This window comes from Pezoporus wallicus, unplaced genomic scaffold (assembly GCF_028554395.1).
Source record: "Pezoporus wallicus isolate ANWC-B61680 ecotype Strahan unplaced genomic scaffold, APGP_CSIRO_Pwel_v1 contig_2012, whole genome shotgun sequence".
Taxonomy (NCBI): domain Eukaryota; kingdom Metazoa; phylum Chordata; class Aves; order Psittaciformes; family Psittacidae; genus Pezoporus; species Pezoporus wallicus.
Window position 1 is genome coordinate 1,559,129 of NW_026639840.1, and position 21,909 is coordinate 1,581,037.

Consider the following 21,909-nt stretch of genomic DNA (forward strand, 5'->3'; position numbering starts at 1 on the left):
GGGGTATTTTTGGTTTGGTTCGTTTTTTTGTTTTTTTTGCTTGGTTGTTGTTTGTTTTTTTAATGCAGCTTCTAAAGTATCTGTAACTTTGATGATAATTGAAACTCTGGTACTCTTACAATCTATTTAGTGTTAAGTACTACAATTCTTAGCTCAGATAAATCTTACAGGTTAATATGAAGACAGAGATACTTCAATTCAGCAAATGTTAGGTTATGTGCATAACTTAGGCTGTGGGTAGCCTAACCTTATTACTTTACTGGCCTTGTAAATTTTATACCCGGTACTATGATATATACTTGAATGACTATAATGCTTGCAAGAATACAAGCTTTTCTTGTAATAATACTGCTAGAATTTCTTTATTGAGCTATTTGGTGTTCCTGTAAAATTGAAGCTACCACTCATTTAACCAGATTTCCTTGAAGATACGTGTATTTGTAATTACTTTCCACTGCAACAAGAACTTCTGATGCATATGTCACCAATACTTGAAGACATAACTGTCACATGTCAATGCCATCACTGTCAAAATATTCCTGTGAACATTAAATGTAATGCAGTCTATACAAATCCTTCTGGAAAATAATTTAGGGCCAAGTATCAGTACGTGGTAGGGAAAACAAATAGTTGTTCTGCTGGTGCACAGGCTTATTCAGAAATGCGATTCAGAACTTTAGCCAGTGCTTGTGCAAAACACTCCTAACCATGGGTGATATTCCATAGAATTAAAGTTCCTCTAACTGAATGCTTAGCTCAAGGTAATGAAAGCTGTTCTATATTTGACAGGGAATTATATACTGTACATAAAATAACAGCAAAACACCAATAAACAAACCCTCCTCTTCTTGCTTTTCCTAAAATTGGAAATAAAGCTAAATTGCCCCTTCACTCCAATATCCTTTTTAGAAGCTCTTGAATTTTGCTCGCTCAGTGATATATTGCTGAAAAGGCAAAGTCTCTTCCAGTAATTTTAGGAAAAGCTATCATCAAGCTGTCAACAGTCTAAATGGAGATTAAAAGTACCAAAGAGAAACCTTCACTGTTATCAGAGTCCCAAATAAGTACACTTGAATAAGCAGATAACATCTAGAGTGTACGGTATGAGACCACTTATTCCTCCAGCTTTTGGAGTGATTTACAGAGATGAAGTCTTATGTTAAATAGTTAGTGACATTTTTCTTCTTGTCTTGCCCGAACAACTTGTCCCAAAGAAAAAAAGGTAGTTGTGAACAGTTGCCTGTCCATGGAATTCATTTCAGATGTCACATTACTGGGTGTTAGGAGCACCTATCTCATCCTCTGAGATGTTATGTTCCATCAGCTCATATTGGTCATCAGACAGAAGATTTCCAGTATGTCATAGACCATAGCAGATTGAGCCACATGTTTACAGTTCACTGAAATCAAACTATTATTCACTGCACCTGAAGGTGAGAGTTGTGTCCATAGCATAATCTCTCTGGAAAGAAGGTACCCTGAAAAGTCATGTTATCACTGATGAGTCAGGGAACGTAGATTTTCTAGATTTTTACTCATATCTAATAAGTAGCATCCTTGCTAGTTGGGCAAACTTATCTCTGTTAAGATATTTGTTTTGATGCATGATGCGTCTTCATGTTATGATCTGATTTTTGCTAGGGACAAAAATGGATCTATAACCATGGTCTGACATACAAGCAAAAGCTTAGTAAACTATTCAGTCACCTATTAACATTTTAATATACACTGGAACAGGTTTCCGAGAGAAGTAATGGATGCCACATCCCTGGAAGTGTTCAATGCCAGGTACGATGGGACTTCGAGCAACCTGGTCTAGTGAAAGGTGTCTCTGCCTGTGGCAGGGAGGTTTGAACTAGACAATCTTTAAGATCTCTTCCAAGCCAAACCATTTTATGATTCTGTGATCTGGAGTTGTACAGCTATGACAAAGAAGATTTTTAAATTACAGCCTTTAACAGACTATTACAACAGTTGATGTGATATACCTGGACTTGTGCAAAGTGTTTGACACTGTCCCACATGACATCCTTGTCTCTAAATTGGAGAGACATCACTTTGATAGGTGGACCACTCGGTGGATAAAGAACTGGCTGCATGGCCGCACACAAAGAGTTGTGGTCAATGGATCAGTGTCTAGCTGGAGACCAGTAATGAGAGGTGTCACTCAGGGATCAGTGTTGGGACCGGTCTTATTCAACATCTTTGTTAGTGTCACGGACAGTGGGATTGAGTGTTCCCTCAACAAGTTTCCCGATGACACCAAGCTGTGTGGTTCGGTTGATACCCTGGAGGGAAGGAATGCCATCCAGAGGGACCTTGACACGCTTGTGAGGTGGGCTGATGCCAACCTCATGAAGTTTAACCATGCCAAGTGCAAGGTCCTACACCTGGGTCGGAGCAATCCCAGGCTCAGCTACAGGTTGGGCAGAGAAGAGATTCAGAGCAGCCCTGCGCAGAAGGACTTGGGGGTTTTGGTCGATGAAAAAATGAACGTGAGCTGGCTTCAGTGTGTGCTCACAGCCCAGAAAGCCAACTGTATCCTGAAGCAAATGCTTCATCCCTGGTGGTGTTCAAGGCCAGGTTGGACAGAGCCTTGGGTGAGATGGTTTAGTGTGAGGTGTCCCTGCCCATGGCAGGGGGGGTGGAACTAGATGATCTTAAACGCCTTTCCGTCCATAACAATTCTATTTGTTCTATTCTATTCTAGTCTATTCTATTCTATTACCGTTACTTATTTTCATTATTGTGGATTTCTGATTGTTGGTCTCAGGTTTAGTTTGGCAATCAAGATTTGAATTGCTATTTAGGCTTTTTCTTCTCCAAAACATTACAGCTATATTTTACACTTTTATCTTGACTGGCTGTTGTAAACCTGGTTTTAAAATAATTTCAATTAAAAAATATATACATTTTGGGGATATGATTAATTCCAAAATAAGAAGTAAGTTTGAGGTGTATTCCTTTGATTGACTTTTGCAGTTTATAAGCCAAGGTATGAGTAGGGAGTAACCTGCATTGTAGATAACAATTATTTTCTGAAGACTCCTTTCAGAAAATTAACATGAAATTCAAGAAATAGTTTAGCTTTTGTAGGTCTTCTCTTTATTTGCGTTATCTTTTCTATTAGAATTATCATGTAACTTTTAGGGAACGCTGTCCTTTGTGTCTTTTATTAAATCTTTTGTATCTTAAACATGCATAATCTTTTATGCATGTTGCAATGGGTAGATTGTAAACACTTAAGCAAACTCTGTACCTGAAACGGAACATATCACTATCATGGTATCCATCCACCTAAGTTAAACTGACTTTTAAAAACTGTGATGATGATTCATATTCACCTACATGATCCCTTTTTTCATATCTCCTTTTAAGAATGCAAGGCTGCTGCTCTATAACTAAAAAGTAAGATGGTAAATGTGGCTTATCTTGACTTTATATTGCTCTTCCCTTCAGATGAAACATCCATCTTGATGATCAGTTTCTTGCAAACTATAGCTCCAGAGTCTCATCTTTAAATCAGGACCATAGGATCTTGAAACTTTTATTATAGAGAAAGATTGTGATTTCCGCTCTCCTCTCCTAATATTTTGCTGTCAAGTATTCTGCGCAAGTCTTTTTGGTACTCACCTCTTTAAACGTATTAGACTTCTGGTGTGGGTTTTAAGTGTTTATTATTAAAATTCTATATACTTGTCTGCTTTTTTGCATTATAGGCATTTTAATTTTTTAAGACATACCTTCATTTAGCTCACAGAACAGTTGAATGGCAGAATCTGGTTTTGTTTTGTGGGTTGTTTTTTTTTTTGCTTAAAAAGTATGGTACCTTATCCCAGCATTCTATTTTCTGTCTCCTTATATGTGGACTCACTCATAACTTCCTTCAGCAAAATATTAAATTGTTTCACCAAGAAGAACATTTTTAACATTGCCCAAAGATTTTCTGATAAAAATGGTAATTTTCTGAAGCTGTGAGTTGTGTGTACTCATTTGGTAATGATACCTAATATCATTATGTAAACTCTTGTGAGTGCAGCTATCTTGAAGGACTGGGCAGCCTTAACAAAACCCAATTAATCCTCAGTGGCTGGTAACTCTGAGCACCTGTAACCACATAATAGCACAGGTGCATCCTCTTTGCATAATCACTGACTTTCTCTCAGAGACTGATAATGTTTGTTTTATCACACAGGCCTCCAATGATGTTGCTTCTACCTCTCCAGAGATGCACTATACACCTCTGCCTTCAGGATCTAGAGATCTCACCAATCACAGAGGTATGAGCTAAACTTTGTATTGGAGAGAACTGCTGCAATGTAGTAAGCTTTGCTGTAAGGTGTTCTCTGTATTAGTGAGTGCTGCATTTGACACCTTGCAGTAAACACTGTGCCTTTCAAGCGCTAGATGAGAAAACTGTACCTGTCAAGATTACAGATTTTAACTCATGTTAAATACGATTTAAAGGTAGTCTACTGGGAAAGCAAATAAACCTATGGATAATAACATTCAATGATATTTTTGTGTGTGTGAGAAAAAAATGTAAAGAGCTTAGAGTACTTAAATGTTGCTAAGTAGATGATTACATGCAGCAATAGTAATTCTGAGAGAATTTGTAAACTTTCTAATATTTGTAAAGAGAGAGGTTTTTGGTAGTTCAACAATGTAGGTCTATAATTTTGAAGTGTTAACACATTTTTGTTACAGTAAAAAAGGATATTTTTTTTGGTTTTCAACATTAAAGGCAGATCAGTATTTAATTTTTAACCAATCCTTGAACTTAAAAAGCACCTTGGGCAAATTCTCAAATTCTTTCTGCATACCTACGGGGCAAAAGGTTCAGGGAATGGGTGAAAAACTGAATCAGGAAGGGAGCATTCCAAGCTCTTTCATCTGTATTCTAAAAAGGAGAAATTCATAAAGCTGGCAGCATTTTTCAGTTTACAGTGAAAGCAATGTTGATATTTATTTCTCACATTGCACATTGATTCCATGATTCCATCATGGAAACCGTTTGTGTAGTGGCACATTTTGTATAGGACACTGTAATCAAAGTCAGCCTTACATTTAGGAATTGATGGTAGCTTAGTTTTAGTGTGTGCTGAAATTTTAGAGCACTGAAGAAGATTGAGGCGGTATTAGTAGAATGCCTTATTACTTGAAACCTTCTGAAAGAATCTGGCAGGCAATGCAGCCAAGCAAAGACCTGTGATTCAAGTGGGAAGGATGAGGAAAGCAACTGATTAGACTTTAATTTGTTGTAGCCTATTTCACTGTCATTGTGCTAGGGCTAAAGATGGGTGTGAAGCTATATCCTGGTCTTGGTGTAAATTGATATGGTGTACTGGAAATAGGATATCCTGAAAGTGCTATAGTGCTTTGTGTTCTGACACTGAGCTTGTGTAGTAACTGGAACTTTTTGAAGATAAAGGACTAATCCGAAATCCTGGATTTTAAAATAATTGCGCCCCACTGCCCCCTAATTTCCAAGATGTGTGTTGTGGCTTTGATTTTCAGATAAGCTTATACATAATAAGTAGAATGAAAGAATGTTGTCAGTGCCTAAATTCTAAAAAAATACATTAAAAGCCAGGTATCCCCCAATTTGTTTATTTAGATGATGGTGAATTAAAAGTGGGGCTGATTTTGGGATCTAACTTTGTGAAAGAAATGCCAGTAACATTAAGCATCAAAAGGTGCGTGCCCATTGTCGATTGACTTCTCTTGGACTAAAGCAATTATGTGTCTTTAGTGGGCATTGCAGACATGTCCATATGGGTGTCCATTTAGAGTGGGAGCTTACCAGTTTCTAAGTATCATGGTTTTCACTAGGGTTTGGGAATGCCTGCTAGCTTACTATGAAAAGGGAAAATTATATTCCCCAGACTTTCTACCCTTAGCTGTTCACATAATTCTCTATTACTTCTGTCTTTTACCAGAAATATTCTGCTGTGCATGCTAAACATGCTGAAAATTTCCTAGATGATTAAGCACAGTTATAAATAAAGTAAATGAGGAAGTGTCATCCAAAAAAAAGGGTAAAACTGGTCCTAAAAGATACATTGTTATTGGATCCACTAAGTTTTTATCTGTATTTGTAGAATATATGCACAAGATAATTAAGACAGTTTTCCAGAATTCCAGGCCTTGTAAGAAAAGTTTGGACTGACCTGCTGGCAGGGCCCATTACCTCAGTCAACTTCTTTTATACAAAGCAAAATCTCTGTGTTCACAAGCCCATAAAAGATTAATTGGAGTCAATAGACAAATCTCCAAGAAAAGAATGAAATACTTAAACATGCTATTTTATTGAAGTTCTGAATATTTTCTATCTTTTTTCTTCACTGAATGCTTTCAGTGTTGTAAAATATGATTGAATCAGCTGTTGCATATGTAAATATTGGCAGTTTTCAATGCAAACTGGAAAGAATGCTGTAAGTTTATGAGTGCTCTTATTTGTCCCTGGAGAAACTTGTTTACCAGAATCTGAAAGTCTGGCAAGTGGTTTGGTGCAACTATAAATTGATTTGGGAGAGATTATGCGGGAGAGGTTGAGCAAGCTATATGTGTTTGAATGGTAGTTTTACTTGGACAATTTCTCACACTGTTTAACTATGAATTTTGCAGGGAGAGCAAAACCATGTGATTCTGTATGCATTGCACTATGCATCTTAGAGCTTTCATGTTCAAGAATACAGTGTATTATTTCCAGACAGGATCTAGTCTTTTGGGGTTGATTCTGTATTTTTTGCACAGACAGTATTCAGGAATTGCAAAAATATCTCTTGCACTTACAGAACCAATAGAAACAGCATATGGCGGTGTGGCAACAGTGTGGAATGTATGGAATAAGTGCAAATATTATATCAAGTGTTATAATGCTTGAGACATGTGCAGAAAAGCAATAAATACATGAAGAAAGAAATAAATATTGGATGAAGGTTTTTAAACTTTAGAAAATTTCTAGAAATTTGGGGAAACTGGTTTTAGGTTGGTTTTTTGGTTTGTATTTTTGCTTGTGTTTTTGTTTTTTTTTTTGTTTGTTTGTTGGGTTGGTTTTTGTTTTTTTTTCCCCATTAAATTACTTTGCTTAGACCCACTTTTCTAAGCTGAACCTTTACGCAGTCCCACTGTTCATGTTTTTTTAGCAGAAAACGTATTGGCTTTCTTTGCACATTTGGGGAACCTGACAGTAATATGATGTGATTCTTTGATATCTAATTGCTGTCCCATTAGGCAAGCCTTCCAAAGTGGTAATTTTGTAGCTAGCTTTACTTCTGTTTTGATTCCAAAACAATGATCTCAAATTCCTAAGGGTCTCTTCTTGGTCTTTGTTAAACTAGCATTTGGTATTTAATTTCATATGGTTTTAGGCACCAGTGATTTACTTGTGTGAAACCTATACAATTCTCTTACCCAGATAAAACAATTTTGTTAAAAGACAAATCTTTTTGTCATACAAGGTGCTACATTTATTTTTGAATTCCATTGCTTGTATTGTTCTAGTTTTTAAATTTTCTGGAGAAACAAAATAAAATGGCCCCACCATTCTTTCTGCTGGCATTTATCTTTAAGAAATAAAATATCAATTACTTATTGTTGATTTAAAATGGAAATGTCCATGCTCCCAATACACAAAAGTGATGAAATGTAGTGTATTTTTAAGTGGTTTTTGTGTATGGCACAGGTACCCTCCTGTTCCTTATAGACAATTTATTAACTGAGTACATATGAAATCTTTAAATAGAGCTTTCAATTCTTAACATAGTTGAAATTGATAGGAAAAGAAATTTTTAAATAGTAATAATGTAATTATAAGGAAAATTTGGTTCATGTGTGGAAAAAGGCTTCCACCCTCCTTCCCCCTCAGGGTGTATGTTCCTTTTTTTATAATGGCATCTTTGGTAAGGAAGTTCCTTTCTATGTCTAAGCATTCAAACTCAAATTGCCTTCTGAAAAGAACAGCGCTTTCCATTTGGTGTCGAAAATAGTAATTTATCACTCTATCTCTATTTAGTAATATTACTTCTCATGACTATCATGAAAATCTGTTTTTCCCATATAAAAAAAAGTTCTGGATGCCTTTTCTATAAACAGATATTTTGTAACATTGCCGATTACCTGATTTGCTTGAAAATCTAGTCATTTGCCAAAGTCATTTGGTTTCCAGTAACATTTTACAAATGATTCCTTTTCTTGTGCTCTTGTTTCCTGGAACAACCAATGGTAAGTCTGCCCCATGGCTTACTGGTAAAAGGAAGAAGAAGTAGTTTCCATTAAAAACTAAGCCTGTATTTATGTAAGTAGTTTTTAGAGCCTTAGCTTGGATTTATGCCAAGGTTTAATAGTTCCAATCTATTCTGGCTTGTAAGAACTTCCTGAACAAATACACTGTCCAGTTTTGGTGCCTATTCGGTTAATTATCTAAGTGTTCTGGTATGTATAGAGGTTACATTTTCTCATTTCATATTTGAATGATGAGTGCCTAAATGAAAAGTTATTTATTCTAGTATTATGTTTCAGTCAACTGACAGGCACATTTTCTTATTCTTTATAACGGTCTAATCTGAGTTTGAAAGTCAAAACTGCATTCAGAAGTAATGCCTAGAAATCCAAGAACAGAATATTTTTAAGCTTCCTATTAACCCTCTGAAGGTAATTTTATAAAGCATTTTTGATCAAAGGAAATGAGAGGTTCCTTCTGCTCTGTTTCTGTTTAACAGGACTGTGTTGAAGATATGATTTGGAATTAAGATCTTTCCAAACTTTTGCATTGCTAAGCAAGCAAAAGCATGCAGGCATATAATCTCTTAGAGAGACACCTAAATTTTATCTCTCTCATTTTTTCCCTGTGATCATTATACTGTACTGTTGTACTCCAAGTGTTCGGCATATTAAATTTTCAGTAATGGCTGGTATGAGTATAAAGAATGCATTCTGTTTCATTTTCAGGGTGTACCGTACATAACTAGCTACTAGCATTGTAGGAGTTGAGATATGCACTAGGGCAAGACAGAAGTGTAATTTATGCTGCATGACAGGTGTTTAGCCATCTAGTTGTGCTGGAATTGACAATCCAATAGATGTAGAAGATGACCTACTATTTGCAAGATTTGGTGTTGTAGGAGAAAGGTAGAAGTTTGGAGAGCCAGAGGGAGTAATATGATTGATATGATGTGTGAAAGTGCCAAAGTATACTCTGGGGATTTACCTGTTCTGTGCCAGTTTGCTCAGTCTGCTCATACTTTAGAAATAAATATTCTCAGGTTCATCTGGAACTATTAATGTCTATTGTTTTTTCAAGAATTTGGTCTAGAGTTTTTTACTTCCTGAAGTAAAATTATAAAGTTGACATGCACTTCTTAATAAGAAATCTTAATACACAAAGTTCTTATTTTTGAAGGCTTTCAACTTATTCCATATGCATTCTGAAAAGTCGTATTGTCCTTAAATCAGCGACATAAAAAGAGGTTTGCATAAAACCTTACTTCCAGAATAGTAAGTACCATGTTTATATTATCATTGCAGTCTTCTCTGTTTTTATTGGTTTATTTCAACATTTTATTTTATTTTATTTTATTGTTTTATTTTAACAGTTGTTAGGTACGCATTGTGTTTGTGAGCCAGAGGCTTCTTTAGAGTTTGAAATTAGCTGCTGGGAAAGCTGCAAAGCAATTTATGTAGCAACTTATCATAACCAGGTTGTTTTTTTTTTAATGTGAGCTGCACTTTATGCTTATCAATTGATTTTTCTGTATATCTGCATAAAGCAGCTCATTGTATGCTGTCCAAAAAGAAAATAATAGTAAAAAACCTGTGGGTAGTACTTTATCATTCATTTAATCTTAGGCATCTTAAAATATTTTTTTAATAAAATGTGTCTATATATGTATATAAGAAGTATTTGCTTTAACTTGTCTAGTAACTCAGAATAGAATGAATAAAAGAACTTCAGACAGTATATGGAAGTTTTGTGTCAGGCAGAGATGCTGTGAATAGTGAGAAATTTTCTTTGTTAGTTTACATAAGGTGTCCTTTGAAAATAGATTTTAAGCTGCATAATGTTATGTTGAATAATGGATTGCATACCTCTTAGGCCAGGATCTTCTGACCATGAGATGAATAACCTAAAAAAAATGAGCAAATAATGTTCTCAGTAGCATGGAACAGTCAAGATCATATTTTCCAGGGGCAGGAACACTCAAAAATAAGCTGTGACATTTTCTATTAATGCCAGAAAATATGTCCCAACATTGAGTTGTGCTATGCTCATCACTTAGCCTTGAGGGGAGTGGGTGGAAATCCTCTTCTTTTGGCACTTTGTGAGAAGACTAAAATAAGTAGTCTGTTATGAAGGGGAAAAAAAAAAAAAAAGGAAAAAAATCTCATTTGGCTTGCTTGTATGAAATGAAAAATTGAGATCTAGTGCCTTGCTGAGTTTTTCACTTTGGGAAATGGATGTTAATGGAAGCACAAGAGACATAGGAGAAACATAGAAAGGGAAGTGATGGTAAAGATGAGTGCCAGCATGAGAGCAAACTTGGTTAAGAAAAGATTTTGTCTAAGTTTCCCTTAGTTAAAGGAATTGCAAAGAGAAACTCTGTCAGTGGTGGATTAGAGTCCTTGCATACTGGAGGTGTGAGAACATCATGTTGGATGTTTAAAGAACTCTGTTATGACCTGTTTCTGGTGCATCTAAGAGAAAAGCAAGCTTTTCTCATAGCCCCTGGTTGTGCCTGTAGACCTGCCAGACTCACACTTGGAGATCAAATGAGCAGTACTGTCCCATATCTCTTCAGTGGTGCAGCTGATTTCATACCTTTAACTGTGAGTTTTCCCTTCAAGCAGCACTCTAGTTTATGGCCTCCTCAGTTTTGCCGATATGGTTCCTTTTTGGGGAGAGTGGAGAGATGGCTGAACAGCATATGTGGGGAGAAATGCTAGAAAGTGTGTTTTCTGAGAAAGGCTTACTGCCATGAAATGCTTCCATATGATAACAGAAGGCCACCTGTAGTGGTATTTGCCTTGAATCTGAAAATGCGTTAGACATCTATCCTGCTTCAGTGAATTGAAACACAGTCAGAAATTTTGCATTTTGAAGGACTCAAGATGTCTAGTACACATTTGCATGACTCAGTCAGCTCTCAGACATGGAATGGTTTCGTTACTGAGCAGTAATAAAAGATTAAGAAGGTTATTGGGTAGCATCTCTCTCCTAAACCCTAATCTGGTTGTTTCCTGGAATAGAACCATCACCAAGAGCTGTGGTCTTCTCTGGACCAGTTTACCTCAATTGCTCAGTAGTCATAGCCTCTGTCAGCTCCTGTATGTTTCTCCATAAAGCACAAAGACTTCCCATATGTGGAATAAATTCTGGTTTGATTTGAGTGTGACCTTGACTAATGTGGTTCAAGAGATACATTTTCTAGGTCATTGGATTCATGTTCTTGTCAGTTACAGGGTCAAGAATATCTTGTCTGTGTATACAAGGAATGTTGGATTTGTATTGGGATACTGTAGATTATCAAAACTTCAACATAAAAAATGTACTGTTAGCTAGTGTATCGCAATGATGAGAGCAAATCATCATGTGAAACTGGGGTGGGGTGAATGAGTAAGGGATGATATAGACAATGGCTTGCAGTTTTGTGCAAAGTCTTTCTTAATGGTCAGAAAAGGTAAGATTTGGTTTTAAATGGCAGCATATTTTAGTTTATGAGCCTTTGCTGCATTCTGTGGTTTGAAAGTGAACCCAAGGGATGTGACCAAGCTGACCAGAAGTAAGCTATAGGGAATCACTTCCTGGAGTGCTAAGTCTCTGTGGGAATAAAGTATGTTTCTCTGCAGCAAGACCTTAAAAGACAAAAAGAGAGTAATTAATTGGTTAATCTAATTTAGATTAATTTTTTATTAAATATCTAAGGAGCTGGGCAAACAATTCCCATTTCTGCATCTAACGGGAATTAGGAATTCAAGGCACAGGCAGCCGTTAAAAATTGTCAACTTTTTTTTTTTTTCTGAATATTATCGAGACTTTCATTTTTCCACAGTGCACATCCCCCAGTCTGGCTGATGAAGACCTGACTGTTCTCCATATTTTGTTGCTATACCCATAATTTCTGAGGTTTTCATTGAAACTTTTCCCCATATTTGCCAAAACTAACCTAACAGCTTGGCCCCCAGTCACCCATACGAGTGTCACATCAGCGGGAATATGATTAATGAGGAAAAAACTGTAACTTCATATTTTTGAGTAGACTAGAAAGTGTCTGATGTTTCACAACATAGCTCATTTTGTCATGCTGGCAATAAGAAACCATGAGAATGCTCAAGCTCCAAGCAGCAGAACTATAAAGTGGCAGAAAAACATAGAAAAACGTTGGCTTCTATAAGTGGAAACTTGGGATCCAAAACCATAAACCCATCTAAAATCTTCTTTAGATATGTAGGAGAACTAATGATGCAATGAGTCTGCAACTGGCAATAAAATAAAAAAAAAAGTCTATTAAATTTGCTATTTGGCCTTATAATCTTTAACAAGAAAGAAGTCCAGTCATGGACATATTACAGCAGTTCCAGAGAAACTGGGTTCAAAGCATACACAGTACTGTGCAAATGCAGTCTCCTGAGAGATTCTCATGTTTAGTTAGCACTCCAGCCTAGCCTGTTTTTGCAGGAGTCCTCCAATTTTATCATTCAGGCATTTTTTATAGCCGCATTGGAACAAATAAACAAACATCTGGAATCATGTAGTATATTTAATTAAAAAGTTTTTGTTTGGCCAGAATAGTAAAATCATGAAAAATTGCCTGTCTCCAAGCTCAGAAAGGCCAAGTGATGAAGCTGTTGGCTACAGACAGTTTTACAATATATTGAAATTCATAGATATGCACACCTGCTACAAGGCCTCCCCCTTTATTCTGATTCATAACCATTAATGAGTGTTTAGTGCACAGATTGTAACCCTTGTTTAAATGGGAATTTTCTGGTTTTAATAACTTATAGACGTGTTGCTATATTCCATACAGCCTATATTGTTCTATAGTACACGGACTGGATAAAGCTTTATACTGTTGGTTAAAAAAAAAATAAATCATTATGGTACCTGTTCTATTAGAATATTCTGTCACATGAAAACATGTTTTCATTCCAGAGGGAGTAAATACCTGCCCCATGCTGAGTCTATTTCAAATGTTGGAAAGGTGAAAGGCAGTGTTTTGTCATTAAAATTAGAGTATATAATGAAAAAGTAAATATTCATTGTTTCATTTAATGCATTTTTTTAGGAAAAATTCAGGAGATTCTTGATGCTTTTGCAGGTGAAACTGCTTGCCATCCTCTGAAATATTAGTGTATCAATACATTGTACAGACCAGGTTTATTATTTATGAAAACTACTTGGCCTAATGAACTGCTACCATTTTGGGTGAACAAATATAGGCCTTTGAATATATGGGACATAGAATCTTATTTTTAGTTTGTACATCTCAGTCTCTAAACAGCTGAGCCCTCTTTTGAGAAAAAGAAAATCATATAACGCAGACAGTATTACTGCATCCAAATGTTCACAATTCTTCCTATTGCTTATGGTTAAAATAATTTGGACATCCCATTTAGAGTGCATTTCTCTGAGGATTTAGACTACTTAGCAGGATAGCATGCTTACATGACCTTGGCTGCTGTCCTGTGGTTAGTGTTACCGAGCTAAGAGAAGAGGACGTGTGTCATAAGAAACAAAAGCACCAGTTCCCACACAGTGAATATATGTAAAAGCCTACTTTAAAGCTGGGGAGGGGGAGATATTTCTTGCACAGTCAGAAGGGAAGCCGTCTGCGTAACAGCGATTAAGCTATTTTATATCCTTATGTGTTGGTTTTTTATAGTGTTCACATCTTGCTATAACGTGTACATTTCTTGCAAACTGTGAATGGTCAAAAAAATGTGATGTATTTTGCATTGCTTTGTTCAGTGTGTGTGCTGTATTAGGAGTGGGTGAAGGTTCCTCTCTTTAGTTTTGCCTTTGGGAAAGAAAGGGGTATCTTTGTACAATTTCGTTCCATTTTCTTATGCATGAAGAGAAAGCTGTCAACGTCTTATAGGATATGAACATCTGTATTCATGATCTAATGATGTTTGCTGATCAAAGTTCCTTTCAGAGGCCTGAAAACAAATATTAAATAGGTTGACAACTTCCCCTTTTTTCCTGTTTTAGGATATTTTTGTGGTCTGTCAGTAGCCTCAGTGCTAGAAAAGGAAATGATAGGAAGTACCATGACATCCTCCATTAGCTTTGTATGCCTTTAAGCAGAGAGATCACATCTGGGGAGAAGGGGAGGAGACAAGTAAACAATAAACAAGTGAAATTGTTTTATGTCCCTTACCAAACAGAGGATGGCTGATCCCTTTTCTGCTGACATTCATTGTGATGCCTTTTACAGTTCGAGAGATTTTGAAAGTTATTCCTATTTACACAGGATGAAATTCTTTTACTGCATGATTGACAACATTGGTATGTTTTGCAAGATCCTTTTAAGAAAGCTTGTCTATGACTCTAAAGTGCCTAGTAAACGTAGGCAACCACCTGAAAGACCCCCCACCTGTGGCTGCATAAAACTGAAATAAAGAACGGAAAATAACCCATTGACTACGCACTTTCCCACCTACTGAGAGCAAAATGCAATGCAGTGCAATTTTAGTACTTGTGTGCCACTGGGGAAAATAGACTCCTAAAATCACACAGTGAAGCACTGGAAAAATTCTGTGAATTTGTACTAAGCACTGTGTTATAAAACCTAAAGAACCTCAGGCTTTGCTTCTCAAGTGAAACAGATTTGTATTGCTGTTCTGTTAGAATGCCTACCAAATGTAATGATGATATTTAGCACAGTAGGCTGAAAAAATGTAAGGCTAGTGAATAAGAATCCTTTCACAGGAAAGCTATACAGAGGGGGATGCAAGCTACACTTGTGATGTCTACTTAAAGACCAAGACAGACTTCAATCCCTGAATTTCTTTTGTTATACTTCTTCTCAGTGTCGGGTCGCATACAGAGAGGTGGAAAGAGCACATGGCCTGAGTTGACTCTTTCAAAACCATTTGTAGTAGTAGACACAGCTTCCCACAATTAATAGAGATCTAAATTAAGGTTCGTGTCTTGTCTGAGTGAAGTTAGGATATATGCGTATCAAAATCACAACCAAACCAAAATGCCAAGGTGCTTAATTTCCCCACAATAGCTCTGCAGCCTCACCACCAGGTTCTGCATTAGTGGCACCTCTAGTAGCTTTATCACTGTATTTAGTCAGAAATAGGCTTAGAAAAACTGCATCTATCCTATCTCTACCTCTTCCTCAAAGGAGGGAGGCAACTCCCTGATGGTATTTTTGCTGAACTGTGAGTGGGAGTAGCCTGTCTTGACAGTCATTTTATTCCATTAAATAAAAGGAACAGGCTCAATGGAAATAATCCCTTGGGCCATGGTGGAAGAGCCAGAATCTATCTTAAAGCAAAAAGATTGGCAATCCTGCCCCCCAAATCAACCAGATGCACCCCGCAGACCCTCCCAAGCCCACCCAGTTGACAGATTGTCTCCTTCTTCTTAAATGCAGTGAATGATAAATTTCATGAGGGGGGGGGAAAAGAGAGCAACTTTGTAATAAATAGATTAAATATAAGCTATTATATCATTCAGAAGCAATTTGGTGCTGTCTAATGCCAACCATTACTAATATAAAGTACATGATATGTCAAGAAAAAGAAATACCAGGTGAAATTACAGTAAGGTAAAAAGAAGATATGTAGACATCCACTCAACTACTAATTATGGATGTAAAGTTTGCATCTGCCCTGTAATCTGATGCTAGATAACAATGACAGTAGAAATGTGGAAGATATCTGAAGGAGTCCCTGTCCTAAGTGTTAATCATCACTCTGTTTTCTTTTCTTTCACTTTTGTTACAGTCTGTCATTATAAAAAGTAATCTCTTTTCCAAGTTGAGCTTGATAAAAAAGTGAAAGAGAAGCTGTGAGCTAAATTATTTTTTTTGTGTGTGTGTTGAAAAATCTGTTTGTTTGCAATAAAGAAGTATAATAGCTTGATTCAGTGGTCCCACAAATGAGTGGAATTGGAACATCAAGTGATGATACAAAGGAGAAAGGGATTGGAATACTGTTAATGTCTGCCAACCCCTATGTGCTTTTTTTCCTGCAGCCTGCATGTTTAAGGAAGATAGCTGTTCAGATCTGGGTGAACTAATTAAAATAGTTTTCAAGACTTTTAAATACCATTTATTTCAGAGATACAGGAAACAAAATTCAGGCAGAAAAAGTTCCTATGAGAAGCTAAAATACGAAATGCAGTTTGGTAAAATAAAAATGTAAAGTGCGGATATGTTCTCCTGAGCACAAAGAAAACTTGAAAGAGTTCTAGTGGTCACTTGTTTAATTTCTGTGGCTGATACAGTAGCTAGAAATGCATTGAGTGGGAAAAACAAATGCCGCAAGGAGGAATATACTTGTAACCATGTAATTATAATTGTCCATCCTGCGTAGACACAGTATTTTCCTGACAGACTAACATTTAAAATCGTTCTTTGTCAACCTACCTCCTAAAGAAGCTACATTGTTTCACCAGGGAGTTAAATCTTACTCTGTCGTTCATTTTTTCCCTATAACAAACAGAAAGGTGAATCATGAATACTACTTCTGTGAAGTTCTAGAGGTTGTTCAGGATTTTTTTCTTGTGTATGTCAGAGACAGAACCTAGAGCTAGTCTGCAGAAATTTTAGAAGGTACCAGTTTCTAAGTTAGCTTAGTGTTCAATCCCATTAGGCAAACAGCGTCTGATTCATAAAACGGTCTTGACATTAAAGAACTTAGTTTTGAAATCCATATAACTATTTTGGTTGGTGTTACAGGATTTGAAATCTAGATAGAATTATTGTGATAACACTGAATTTTAACTGGTTCCTTCCTCAGAAAGTACTTTTAAATAAATAAAGGTGCAATAGCAATTTCTAATAATTTTGATTTGTGAAGTTCAAACTTGCTTTTCATTTTGCATCAACCCAGGGAATGTTTTCCACAGGTTAGAAGTACTATGTTGGAAGCAAATATATTAGTACAAGAGGGGAATCTCTAAGCAGTTTCTCCCTCTGGCTGTAGTTGCACCTGCAGAAATTATGGGTAGAGAATCCATACATATGCTAGGCATCTCTGTGCTTTAAAATAACTACATGAAGGTGTTTTGGCCATGCAGATATGGCTGGACATATGATGAGGCTTTTCAGATTTTCAGCCAAGTCTTCACTTGTTCAGTAATTAAATGTTGAGGGAGCGGGGAAATAGGATACATGTACATGTAGAGGTTAAGATGTTATATGGAGTTACTGTTGCGTTGATACGTCCCCGAAATTTGTTCCAAATCAATTGCTGATTATACTAGTAATTTAAAATCTTTGAGGTTGAGAGGTGCTACGTATGCATGCATGTAATATGCTCTCTGTATTCACAGAATCATAAAGTGGTTAGGGTTGGAAAGGACCTTAAGATCGTCTAGTTCCAACCCCCCTGCCATGGGCAGGGACACCTCACTGTAGACCATGTCACCCAAGGCTCTGTCCAACCTGGCCTAGAATACCACCAGGGATATAGCATTTACCACTTCTTTGGGCAACCTGTTACAGTGCCTCACCATGCTCACAGTAAAGAGCTTCTTTTATCTGACCTGAACTTCCCCTGTTTAAACCCATGTCACCTCTTCCTATTGCTGCAGTTCCTGATGAAGAGTCACTCTCTGGCATCCTTGCAGGCCCCCTTCAGATACTGGAAGGCTGCTATGAGGTCTCCATGCAGCCTTCTCTTCTCCAGGCTGAACAGCCCCAACTTTCTCAGCCCATCTTCATACGGGAGGTGCTCCAGTCCCCTGATCATCCTCATGGCCCTCCTCTGGACTTGTTCCAACAGTTCCATGTCCTTTTTATGTTGAGGACACCAGAACTGCACACAGTACTCCAGGTTAGGTCTCGCGAGAGCAGAGTAGAGGGGCAGGATCACCTCTTTTGTCCTGCTGGTCACGCTCCTTTTGATGCAGCCCAGGATACAGTTGGCTTTCTGGGCTGCGAGTGCACACTGAAGCCAGCTCATGTTCATTTTCTCATCAACCAACACCCCCAAGTCTTTCTCCTCAGGGCTGCTCTGAATCTCTTCTCTGCCCAACCTGTAGCTGTGCCTGGGAATACCCTGATCCAGATGTAGGACCTTGCACTTGGCTTTGTTGAACTTCATGAGGTTGGCATTGGCCCGCCTTTCAAATGTGTCCAGGTCCCTCTGCATGGCATTCCTTCCCTCCAGGGTATCAACCGAACCACACAGCTTGGTGTAATTGGCAAACTTGCTGAGGGCACGCTCAATCCCACTGTCCATGTTGCCAACAAAGATGTTGAACAGGATTGGTCCCAGCACCTACCCCTGAGGAACACCACTCTTTGCAATCTCAATTTGGAAATTGAGCCATTGACCTTAACTCTCTGCTTGTGGCCATCCAGCCAATTCTTTATGCACTTGGTGGTCCATCCATCAAATGTCTCTCCAGTTTAGAGACAAGGATGTTGTGCAGGACAGTGTCAAACACTTTCCATAAGTCCAGGTAAATGACAGCAACTGCTTTGCCCCTATCCATTAGTTCTGTAGCTCCATCACAGAAGCCCCCCAAATTGGTTGGTCGTGATTTGCTCTTAGTGAAGCCATGCTGACTGTCACCAACCACCTTGTTGTTTTTCTTGTGCCTTAGCATGTTTTCCAGGAGAATCCTCTCCATGATGCTGACAGCCACAGAGGTCAGACTGACTGGTCTGTAGTTCCCCAGGTCTTCCATTTTCCCCTTCTTGAAAACTGGGATTATATTTCCATTTTTCCAGTCATTGAGAACTTCACCTGACTGCCATGACTTTTCAAATATGATGCACAGTGGCCTAGGAATTTCATTCATCAGCTCCCTCAGGACCCGCAGATGGATTTCATCAGGTTCATTATGGATTTGTGCACATGCAGTTTCCCAAGATGATCTCGAACCTGATTCTCTCCCACAGTGGGCCTAAGGTCTTCATTCAGCCATTGCCTGCTGAACTTCTGAGAAGAGCATCTCATCTCTACAGACCTTTGCTTCTTACTTGCTAAGCAGTAACTATATCCTTACTACTAAGCAAAGGCATCTTTGGCACAAATTTTGGTCAGTGTGGAAGTATCTAAATATTCCTTTCTCTGTAAGTAAAACATAGTCACCTGGCTACAGATTTTTGAGCATCACAGCTAGACAATATGTCAGTTTTCTATTGAATCCTAAAGTGTAACCCCAAGTAGACTGAAATTTTGTTGACAGTGTATTATGAGAGCAACTTGGAAGGAGAATTACTTCATAAACGTGAGCATTTCCTGTAATGCCTAGGTATATACTAGGAAGTCTTCATCCAAATGTTGATCTTGGGTGTTTTGATCTTGTTTGCCAAACTCTACATGGCAACAAAAGAAATGGAAGCTTGTGAGTGAATTCTGTCCAAGGTATATGCAAACTTTTTGCTCCTCTTTTTAAGTAGCTTAAATTTTTCAGTTGATCATCATCACTACTAATAGTTTGTGATTCTTGATTTGGAAAGAGATTTGGAGATGCCTAAGGAACAGCTTTATAAGATTTAACCTCTCTAATGAGAGCGTGATAGATAACATGTATAAATTAGAAGGGGGGGGGCAGTATGAAAAAGATAATTTTGTCATTTCAGTAATCAAATGTCATTGAAAAGATACTTATGAATCTTAAATCTTAGGATGCCTGTCAGATTTCTTTTAGTCTAGAAACAATGACAGTCATAATTTGAAGATGAAATATGGTCAGAGCTTCTGTCTCCTTGACAATCACTCCAATATTTAGACAAAAAAAGTGTTCTCTCGCAGATTTCATTAGTCAGCTCATGCTTTTTATCTTTTCCCTCATGTAACTTCAATACCCTGTGAGAAGCCTAGACAAGCAGAATCGAGTGTTTTCTCAAATATAAAAGAATTTCCATGTGAGTATGTAAATCCAGAGGAACTTTAAGGACAATCCCACAGATGCCTGTATGACCCAGGAAATAATAGGGTTACATTTAATGAGTTTGGGTTTGCTTTTGAGCAATTACAATAACTTCTCTAACCAATTTAATGCCTCCTCCTACATTTTCTTATGCTCATTGCCTAACTGAAGTTTTTTAGGTTCTTTCCTTCCCCCCACCCCCCATATGCTGTTGCCTTGATGCTTAATCAAGGGGAGAGAAGAGGGAAGGGGTGTGGGTAGGAGAAAAACTAGCAGCACTGAGAAAGGCTTGAAGATCTGCTTTGGCTAACAAGCCAGAGTGAAGAGATTCTGATTAACAAAGTAATCTGCATTCACAGAGTATCTTTTATATAGTGTCTCTGGGCACTTACAATGCAATAATCTGTGGGGGCTGGCTAAGTAAGAGGAAAAGCTTGAAAGAATGGGAATTTTGAAAGCAGAGAAAGAAGGGAGCTTGATCTAATGTCGTAAGGCAGGGAGCTTTGGAGCCTTAGGGCACAGTTAACAAAGGGTCTGCCACCTGCTGTCTCCAGCCTTTGTATTTGTTTAGAGAAAGGTTTAGTAAATTTACTCATGGGGCTTGGTTCCTTTTCTTGATTTCAGTCCACCATAGCTGAGAATCGCCCTAAATATTTGTGTGGTGATATAACATCATATGCATCCTCGACTTAGGTAAGAGCAGTAGGAGAGGGTTACTTACTTAAGTAGTTAAGTAAGTTAAGTTAAAGGCTCATGAGAGAATTGCCTTCTTTTTTGTTGCTGTCCCCCCCACTTTTTGTTACCTCTTTTTAACATCAGCAAGGTGGTTCTAAGAGAAAATGGACAAAGGAATTTATGCTGCTTTTTGCAGCAGGATTATTGTGCAACTACCAAGTTTCACTTTATCTGATCTGATATAAATGGCATGCCTACTAAAAAGTCAATGCTGGCCACTACTATTGCTTTCTGAAACACAGGGAGAATTCTATGACGTATATGCTTGTTTGGAGAAAAATTGAGGAGTTTGAATGCTACTATGTTTCCTTTACTTTTCTTGAGGATGTTATGCTTTCTCGTTTTGAATGTATAAACAAGAACAGTTTTCTCTTACACCTATATTGTCACCTTATTTGAGTATCGTGAAATCTTGTATGGGGCCATTGTCAGGTGTGTGTGTAGCAAGAAATTATCCATGGTCCAGTGCATTTACTTAGTTAAATGGACAAGATAGGCCATAAATAAATGGCCTCTTTTTATTAATAAAAGAAAGAAAGTACTGCTTTCCTTACTTTTGTATTTGAGAATGTGAGGCAAAAAGCACCATGTAGAGTGATGAATCCAAAATGTCTGGGACATTGTATGGACTTAAGTATCCTAATTCTTGGTCCATGGACTTAGTAACTAGAATACCCCGATACAAATGTTTTCATCAAAGGCATGAACATTTCTTAAATAATTTTAATAATATGATCTTTATCATGCTTGTTTTCATGGTGACAAGAGTTAGTTCTCCTGCCTGGATCATTCTGACTTTCCCTTATCTTCTGGTTTTGCAATCTGGCACTATATTTGTATGTCTTTTAAAACTTCCCGCATGTTAAAATGAGCATATTAAGCATAATCGGAAGCACTGCATAGTCATTACCACCTGTGATGTTTCAACACTGAGTTGTCAATCATGATGAATAAATCTCATGAAGTATAAAATAATTAAAAGAAACAGGTGATAGGGGATGTAGACAGGCAGCTAAAAATAAACTATGTTGGGCATCTGACATCATTATCCTCCTGAAGACAGCAAGGAGCTTTCAATGCAGATAGGCTACAATTTTCAAAGTTGCCTG

General features: G+C 37.5%; 1 protein-coding gene across 1 annotated transcript in view; it reads left to right on the top strand.

Annotated features, from left to right (window-relative positions):
- Nucleotides 1-21,909, top strand: part of LRMDA (leucine rich melanocyte differentiation associated) — a 706,026-nt gene that overhangs the window by 593,512 nt on the left and 90,605 nt on the right. The window contains exon 7 of the mRNA XM_057416378.1: nucleotides 4,196-4,280. Coding sequence (XP_057272361.1) covers nucleotides 4,196-4,280 — 85 coding nt within the window. The remainder of the gene's footprint in view (nucleotides 1-4,195; nucleotides 4,281-21,909) is intronic.